The 8886-nt window shown below is 57.5% G+C and overlaps 3 protein-coding genes across 3 annotated transcripts; all 3 read right to left on the bottom strand.

Annotated features, from left to right (window-relative positions):
* Positions 1–5011: 5011 nt before the first annotated feature.
* On the bottom strand, positions 5012–5490 carry LOC144733600 (histone H3). Its single transcript, XM_078615619.1, has one exon. The coding sequence runs from the start codon at positions 5473–5475 to the stop codon at positions 5065–5067; it is 411 nt and encodes a 136-aa protein (XP_078471745.1). The 5' UTR covers positions 5476–5490; the 3' UTR covers positions 5012–5064.
* Positions 5491–5848: 358 nt separating this feature from the next.
* Positions 5849–6755, bottom strand: LOC144733772 (histone H2B type 3-B). Its single transcript, XM_078615791.1, has one exon. It carries the CDS (start codon positions 6716–6718, stop codon positions 6317–6319), a length of 402 nt encoding a protein of 133 aa, XP_078471917.1. The 5' UTR covers positions 6719–6755; the 3' UTR covers positions 5849–6316.
* A 782-nt stretch (positions 6756–7537) lies between these two features.
* Positions 7538–7932, bottom strand: LOC144733607 (histone H4). The gene has a single exon (XM_078615625.1). The coding sequence runs from the start codon at positions 7901–7903 to the stop codon at positions 7592–7594; it is 312 nt and encodes a 103-aa protein (XP_078471751.1). The 5' UTR covers positions 7904–7932; the 3' UTR covers positions 7538–7591.
* Between the last annotated feature and the right edge of the window lie 954 nt (positions 7933–8886).

Raw genomic sequence — 8886 nt, forward strand, 5'->3', positions numbered from 1 at the left:
GGACCCTTCCCAGGCCAAGTAACACTGCGGCGCCGTGGGCGGATTTGAGATCGCACGACCACGGCGAGCTCAGAGAGCCCCGCAGTTAGAAACGCATACAAACACAAACACGGGTCAGCAAGGCAGATAGCTGGGATCAGGAGCCGGGACGACTGATTGGTCGAAAGTTCAAAGGCCGGCGGGATCGCAAAAGAGCGGGAAATCCTAGGCTCAGGATTGGTCGAGAGACCAAGGCGGTCGGGACGGGGGCGCCTAGCCTTTGATGTGAATAGTTTAAAAGAAAACGCAGGGGCAGTAGGGAACTCTCTTCTTCTGGAGTTTGGACACGGGGTCAGCGACGAAGGAGTCATCGGGCGAGCCGCTAGATTGTCTGCAGGACGATCTGAGCGCCACAAGGTCACCAAGGACTACAGACGGTATCGTGTTGCGCGCCTTACAACACCTCAGAGCGGAGGGTAGGATCCGTAGGAGAGGGTTAGTTCGGGGTAAGGACGAGTAGGAAAGCGGTTTAGCAGAGAGCGCAGCATAGAATAGGGCTACACGGCACCAGAGTGTGGGTTAGAAGCGCCTTGCTGTCCCGCACACACACACGGGTGGCTCGGTTGGTTAGCAAGGGCTAATAAAATCTCAAGCTCAAGCCACGTAAGTGTTACATTGCGCAACGCGAGGTGGGGTACCTCGGACACCGAGTCAGCGAGGCAGGGGTGAGCACCGATCCCGAGAAGGTGCGTGCCGTAGTGGATTGGCCGCGGCCGAGGAACCTGACGGAGATCAGGTCATTCTTGGGACTCGCCACTTATTACCGTCGATTTGTAAAGGGATTCAGTGAGATTGCACGCCCCCTCACCCAACTCACCTCCCCTAAGAACCCCTATCAGTGGTCGGAGGCCTGCCAGACGGCTTTCACCACACTCAAAGACCACCTCACCCACACCCCCACCTTGGCTTTCCCAGATTTCACCACCGATTTTATTTTGGACACTGACGCCTGCAGCAGTGGGCTGGGCGCGGTGCTGTCGCAAGTGCAGGGTGGGACGGAGCGTGTCATCGCGTACGCCAGTCGGACCCTGAGCGGGGCCGAACTGAACTATTGTGTAACCCGTCAGGAACTGTATGCTGTAATTTTCGCGTGTAAACAGTTCCGACCGTACTTGTACGGCAGGAAATGTCGTGTGCGCACCGATCATTATGCACTGCAGTTCCTCCTTACATTCAAGGAACCGCGGGGGCAGATGGCTCGATGGCTGGCGCAGCTGCAGGAGTACAACCTGCAGATCGAGTACCGAGCGGGGCGGACACACGCGAACGCGGACGCCTTGTCAAGACGGCCCGCGGTGCGCGCTGAGACGAGGGAGGGAGACGCCTGCCCGTGCTTCACGGGGGGACGCTGCCGCCAGGCAGCAGAACCCAAGGAGCGCGCGGAAACTAAACTCCCCCCCCCGAGAGAGAGTGCAGTGTGCGCCACAGAGACCCTCGCAGGTGGCACTGAGGATCCCGTCGACCGCCCGGCAAGCGCGGGACCCGCGGCTCGGGACCCGATCGGACGGACCCAGGAGGACGTCGGCTGTGCCTTCCCGGGCCTAAACGACGAGCAGCTGAGACAGACCCAGCAGCGAGATCCGGATCTGGCGGCAGTGGAGGCGGCACTGCGGGAGGAAAAGAGCGCCCTACCAGGACCCTGGAGCGGTTTGTATGCCCGGTTGTGTGTACAGAACGGAGTGGTACGGGAGTTAACCGAGGCCGGCCAGCCGGGGTGTATCTGTGTTCCTGCCCAGGTGCGACCCCAGCTGCTACGACTGGTACACGACCACCCGCTCGGGGGCCATGATGGGGAACGGCGCACCCGGGAGACTCTGCGTCGCCAGTATCTCTGGCCTAAATTGGCGCAAGATGTGGCCGCCTGGGTGCAGGGCTGCCGGGCCTGTCAGCAGTGTGGGCAAAAGCCGGCGAGGTACCAGGTACCCCTGAGGCCGTTCCGAGTCAGTCGGACGAATCAGTTGGTCGGAATCGACCTGCAAGGGCCCTTTCCACGATCCCACCGGGGCAACCGATATATTCTTGTAGCGGTGGAGTACTTCACCCGCTACCCCGTGGCGGTGGCTATCCCGGATAAAACAGCCCTCGTAGTGGCCCGGGCCTTCGTGGAAAACTACGTACTTAAGTGCGGGATCCCCGAACGAGTCATTACCGACCAGGGTAGTGAATTCGAGGCCGAACTATTCCAGGCGCTGTGCCGAGAGTTCGGGATCCAGAAGGACCGAACCACGGCATATCACCCCCAGGCGAACGGGATGGTAGAGAGGATGAACCAGACTCTGGCCGGGAAGCTTAAACGCATGGCGGCCGCGAATCAACAGGACTGGGACGAACACCTCCCCTATGCCCTGTTCGCCTACACCACCGCCGTTCACACATCTACAGGACAGACCCCGTTCCTAATGATGTTTGGTCGCGAGTCTCGCCTGCCCGCAGATCTGCTGTTCGGTGTCCCTCCGCCGCAACGGGAGGAAGGGAGCCACCCCGTGGAGCACTTGCTGGAGACCCTGCGAGGGGCCAGGGGCCGAGCCTACCCGCACGGAGAGGCCGCGCACCAGCGGCAAGAGCAGGGCGCCCGACCCCGTATGGAGCCCCCCTTCTACACTGCGGGCTCCGAGGTGTGGCTGTACACTCCCCGCGTCGGTGCCGGACAGGTGGGGAAGCTGACCACCTACTGGCGAGGACCCTGGATTGTGAGACGGCAGATCTCACCATGGACGGTGCTGATTCAGGGAGGAGAGAGGGGCCGGGAGATGGTGGTCAACATCCGCCGACTGAAGCCGTGGCGAGCAGCCCCCGAGGGGGGGAGCCCCGCCGTCCAAGTACCCCGAAACCCCGGGGTCCCCCTACCCCCCGTGCCCGGGGGCCTCGCGCAGTATATGGGCCCCACGGAGCCCCGGGCTCCGAGGGGCCCCGGACGGGGCCGGGGGCGACGAGGACGGCGACCCTTAAACCCCACCGCCTCTGAGTTTGTTCCCCAGCCCGCAGGTGCCAGAGACCGAGGGGAGCCGTTGGAATGGAGGAGGAGACCACCGCCGGAGCCCCAGGAGACGGAGCCGCCACCCCCGAGGCCAGCCACAAGGGCCGGGCGAATCCCGCGGACCCCGCGGCGATACCTCGTGGGGGCAACCCAGGCGAGGTGCTCCAGTCAACCCGGGACGGGGACTGGCACCCCGGGGGGCTATGTGGTGCCACAGCGACGGGGCCGCTCGGCCGAGCCAGGGAGCCGCCCGGCTTCCACCGCCGCACTGCCCCCCATCACCCCCCCCACATAAACACGCACCCGCACCCACGTAGGGCCTCGTGGTCGGGTCACCTACCCTGAGTTTTCACCCGAGGGCCCCCTAGGGGGGTTACCCCACGGTTTCTCAGGGCCAGGGAATTGGACAGGACCCTTCCCAGGCCAAGTAACACTGCGGCGCCGTGGGCGGATTTGAGATCGCACGACCACGGCGAGCTCAGAGAGCCCCGCAGTTAGAAACGCATACAAACACAAACACGGGTCAGCAAGGCAGATAGCTGGGATCAGGAGCCGGGACGACTGATTGGTCGAAAGTTCAAAGGCCGGCGGGATCGCAAAAGAGCGGGAAATCCTAGGCTCAGGATTGGTCGAGAGACCAAGGCGGTCGGGACGGGGGCGCCTAGCCTTTGATGTGAATAGTTTAAAAGAAAACGCAGGGGCAGTAGGGAACTCTCTTCTTCTGGAGTTTGGACACGGGGTCAGCGACGAAGGAGTCATCGGGCGAGCCGCTAGATTGTCTGCAGGACGATCTGAGCGCCGCAAGGTCACCAAGGACTACAGACGGTATCGTGTTGCGCGCCTTACAACACCTCAGAGCGGAGGGTAGGATCCGTAGGAGAGGGTTAGTTCGGGGTAAGGACGAGTAGGAAAGCGGTTTAGCAGAGAGCGCAGCATAGAATAGGGCTACACGGCACCAGAGTGTGGGTTAGAAGCGCCTTGCTGTCCCGCACACACACACGGGTGGCTCGGTTGGTTAGCAAGGGCTAATAAAATCTCGAGCGTAGTAACAAAACCGTGTTGTTGGGTGTTTTTGGAACGTGGTATTAGCGTGCACTGCATTCGCGAGTGTGTGGTCGTTGTACGCATAAAGGCCGTGGTCTCTGTACGATTGTGCGGGTACGGAGGTGTGTGCGTTAACGCCCGGGGAGAGCACTTTTGGTGTGTTGGCGTGACTACGCAGCCGTGTGAGAGGAGAATCGTCCTTGTACGATATTTGTGTTGACGTGCACGCGCGAGTGGGGGAGGGGACGAGTCGTCGTGTCGGCGTGTGCCCCGCTTGCGTGCGCTCGTTACTTGCGTAAGCTCTCGGCGTGCGTAATCGGCGTGCCCAAGGTGCGCGATCGTAACGTGGGCGGCCAGCGCGGCGCAGAGCGGCGCAGGAGTGGGTATCGCGTGTGGAGCTGTATGCGTGTGTGCGCGCACGTTCACGACGTGTGTAACACAGGTGCGCGATCCTAACGTGAGTGGTCAGGGTTGGGTGAGTGCCGTGCAGAGCTGTGTGTGGGTGTGCGCGTGCGTGGTTATCCATGCCTGCTACGCGGACCCGCGGGGGAGGGGAACCCTCGGGTGACGGCTCCCACACCCTGGGTGAGGAGCCTAGCGGCGGTTCGCTTAGCAGCGGGGGGGCGATTGATGAGGTTAGTCCGGCCGTTAGTATTATCGAGGGAGGGATCTCGGGGGCTAGCGACCCCCACACATAAACCAATATCTTTGGGTTTAATAGTTAATATATTTCACCAAAATAACCCTTTTGTTGAACATTATGTAAGCATGGTTTCACAACGCTTATATACGACACCAACGTGTGATGTTGAAAAATATGAGCGGCGGGGTATAGAAAATGAACTTCATTGTCGCTTACGCCTGACGACTCGTGAGAGCCGTGACCAGCAAACGAAGGTTTCCGGCACCCGAACTTTGAAGAACACACATGGAAGCGTTTTCATGAGTAAGTGGTGGCTCTGAAAAGAGCCTTTGTGTTGTGCTTTGAGGGCCGAGCTGGGCGTTCAAGCGCGCTCGCCACGAATGCGGCGGGCGAGCTGAATGTCCTTGGGCATGATGGTGACGCGCTTGGCGTGGATGGCGCACAGGTTGGTGTCCTCGAAGAGCGCGACAAGGTACGCTTCGCTGGCCTCCTGCAGAGCCATGACAGCGGAGCTCTGGAAGCGCAGGTCGGTCTTGAAGTCCTGCGCGATCTCCCTGACGAGGCGCTGGAAGGGCAGTTTGCGGATGAGCAGCTCGGTGGACTTCTGGTAGCGGCGGATCTCGCGCAGAGCGACGGTGCCGGGCCTGTAGCGGTGAGGCTTCTTGACGCCGCCCGTGGCCGGAGCGCTCTTTCGGGCCGCCTTGGTGGCGAGTTGCTTGCGGGGGGCCTTGCCGCCCGTGGACTTGCGAGCCGTCTGCTTGGTGCGAGCCATGGCTTGGTGAGGGCAAAGATTCTCACAGGCGGGGAGAAGGCGGCTTATGTAGCCCAGAGCGCGCGCTCACTGGTCAGCGGGGTCGTGACGTGCGAAGAAGGGGAGCGTGCTGATTGGTTGGCAGCGTGCAATGATCTCGAGTCGTCAACTCTTCTTAATCAACAAAATGTTCACAGTTTGGATCATTTCAGAATGCCGCATCACGATGCAGTAGTACCGTTTGAGCGCCGTCGATGTCTTTAACGGATGTTCTTTTCTCAAGCAAACACCTTTCCGAAAACAACTTTACAGTGCTCTGCATGATCTAAATAAAGTGTGAAGAAACTGCACTTCATTGGAAACAGTAATACGTAAAAATGTCGGAAAGAGGTGATCACAGGAATAGATATATATTCTCTTGGCATTGAGATGATGATCAATTATACTGCACGAGTCATCCATGCTAGGCGCTTACTTTTACATATATGTACACGTGCAAAATGTTAGTTCCTGCCCGAAAATACAACCACGAATTAAATATTGCATTGCAAGGTTTTGGCGCCAAATATCCAATGTAATATCTGAATGGGCTGCAGATGAAATCAATGGACAATCAAGTCCAAGAAATGCCTGCTGGTGAATATGATGTGCCATGAATATTGTTATCGCTTTTATTCACGTGGAAACATGTTAAAATGCGTTCGATCTCTCCACTTCACTCAATGAGCGAACAATGTCCCCGCGTGAACCGGGGCTTTGTTGGAAGTTTCGTTTTGTACTCCTGCTAGGACTGGTACAAGCAGGTTCGGAGAGGTGGGTGGCTCTGAAAAGAGCCTTTGTAATTAATGGTGGAGTCGAGGCTTCACTTGGAGCTTGTGTACTTGGTGACGGCCTTGGTGCCCTCCGACACGGCGTGCTTGGCCAGCTCGCCGGGGAGCAGCAGTCGCACTGCGGTCTGGATCTCCCGAGAAGTGATGGTGGAGCGCTTGTTGTAGTGCGCCAGGCGGGACGCCTCGGAAGCGATGCGCTCGAAGATGTCGTTGACGAACGAGTTCATGATGCTCATTGCCTTGGACGAGATGCCGGTATCGGGGTGCACCTGCTTCATCACCTTGTAGATGTAAATGGCGTAGCTCTCCTTCCTGCGGTGGCGTCGCTTCTTGCCATCCTTGCGCGTTGCCTTGGTCACAGCCTTCTTGGAGCCCTTCTTGGGAGCAGGAACCTTGGCCGGCCCAGCGCTCTTTGATGCGGGAGGATCGGGCATGTCGACGCGTTGTAGGCAGCTTCAGGTCAGAACAGACGGGAAGCGAATGTGGATGTCGGTCGGGCGATGAGCTCCTTTTATAGGAGGCGAGATGCAAATCAGAGGATCGTAGTGCGCGGCGCTGCTGAGTGGCTCTTTTAGTACCATCCCTCTCCATCAGCCTCCAATGAGAAACGCGGACGCGATGCTCACTTTAATATCGTTTTTACTGCAAAAAGGACTTGTGAATATAACACAATGTAATGTCCAAACATGTATATTAGTGAATTGCAGCCATGGCCATTGCCTTTGTTTTAATAAGGATGACTGGAAAACCCAATACAGTATATTGTGTTTTGAGCGTGGGTTTTTTTGTTTCTTACGAGGGATTGTTTCACCACTCGTCTAATACGGCGCACGGGCGTTTTAAGAACGCAATTTGGAAAAATACAAGCGCTCGGTGGAGAAAAATAACTTCGCTGTTGTGCTGTACAGGTGGAGATTAGCATTCCGGCACGCTACGTCAATTAGGACGAGTGTGCTGTAAGATTGTGGCGCCAAATGCTCCACGTAATATCGGAATCGGCTGCAGCTGGAAATAATTAACGCAAAAATACCAGAAATGGGTACTGTATTAACGCGTTCAAGAATTACGCCTTGTTAAATGTGACGTGTCGTGAATATCATGATTTCTTTCATTCATGTGGAAGCAGATGAAGATTCGCCAACTCAACAAGCAAACGTCCACCACGCTCACGAGGAATTGGTGCGCAACAACCCAGGACATGTGCTCCATTTAGAAAGTGTTTGGCAACACTGGCGCAAGCAGTTTCGAAGAGGTGGGTGGCTCTGAAAAGAGCCTTTGGGTTGGCTTAGTGTGCGAGAGATGGGCGCTCAGCCTCCGAAGCCGTAGAGAGTGCGGCCCTGGCGCTTGAGGGCGTAGACCACGTCCATGGCGGTGACGGTCTTGCGCTTGGCGTGCTCCGTGTAGGTGACGGCGTCGCGGATGACGTTCTCAAGGAAGACCTTCAGGACGCCGCGGGTCTCCTCGTAGATGAGGCCCGAGATGCGCTTCACACCGCCGCGGCGAGCGAGGCGGCGGATGGCGGGCTTGGTGATGCCCTGGATGTTGTCGCGCAGCACCTTGCGATGGCGTTTTGCGCCTCCCTTGCCGAGCCCCTTACCGCCTTTACCGCGTCCAGACATTCCGACTACTTCTGACAAAGCTCGCGAGAGACTGCGCGCTCAGCTTTGCAGCAGCAGCCGCCTTTATACCCGAAGCGTGGTGACGTCACCGACCACCCCTGCCCTCCGCGATGGCTCCGCCTTAAACCTTAGACCTTTAACCTCTGTGACGAAGAAAACCCTCCACTGTCGTCAATAACACTTCCTTGACATGTATAATATGCGACGTTTTGGGCAATGACCCTTCTTCGAAGCACTCTGTAATGATATTGGCACACCCGTAGCGAACGCGAGAGGAACGCGATCTGTTGCAAGATTGCACGTGGAGTGAATAATCGGTGTAAGGTCTTGTTTTCAAGTGAACAAGATGAACTAACTTTATAATCGTGTGAAGCTAAACGGCTTCCAACACAATAGTTGAGTGAACGTCACCAACTAGTTCTCCCAAAGTAAGAAAGACATTGCAAACAATGCGATATTTACGTATAGAAATTAATTTTAATAGAGAAGTTTAGATGGTGCACCGCAATGTTTACAAAACAAAGTGAAAAGGCGAGAACGAGCGAATGAAGGCAAATTGAGTAAAGCTGTCTGGAATCAATACCTTTTTAGACTAAATTCCATATTTGGCACCAGTAATGTGGGGGTCGCTAGCCCCCGAGATCCCTCCCTCGATAATACTAACGGCCGGACTAACATCATCAATCGCCCCCCCGCTGCTAAGCGAACCGCCGCTAGGCTCCTCACCCAGGGTGTGGGAGCCGTCACCCGAGGATTCCCCTCCACCGCGGGTCCGCGTAGCAGGCATGGATAACCACGCACGCGCACACCCACACACAGCTCTGCACGGCACTCACCCAACCCTGACCACTCACGTTAGGATCGCGCACCTGTGTTACACACGTCGTGAACGTGCGCGCACACACGCATACAGCTCCACACGCGATACCCACTCCTGCGCCGCTCTGCGCCGCGCTGGCCGCCCACGTCACGATCGCGCACCT

The sequence above is a fragment of the Lampetra planeri genome, chromosome 48, assembly GCF_965212315.1.
Source record: "Lampetra planeri chromosome 48, kcLamPlan1.2.h2, whole genome shotgun sequence".
Lineage (NCBI taxonomy): Eukaryota > Metazoa > Chordata > Hyperoartia > Petromyzontiformes > Petromyzontidae > Lampetra > Lampetra planeri.

What these genes read in the sequence shown, in the direction of transcription:
- LOC144733600 (XM_078615619.1), bottom strand. Translation starts at nt 5,475, where the DNA reads ATGGCTCGCACCAAGCAGACGGCTCGCAAGTCCACGGGCGGCAAGGCC.
- LOC144733772 (XM_078615791.1), bottom strand. Translation starts at nt 6,718, where the DNA reads ATGCCCGATCCTCCCGCATCAAAGAGCGCTGGGCCGGCCAAGGTTCCT.
- LOC144733607 (XM_078615625.1), bottom strand. Translation starts at nt 7,903, where the DNA reads ATGTCTGGACGCGGTAAAGGCGGTAAGGGGCTCGGCAAGGGAGGCGCA.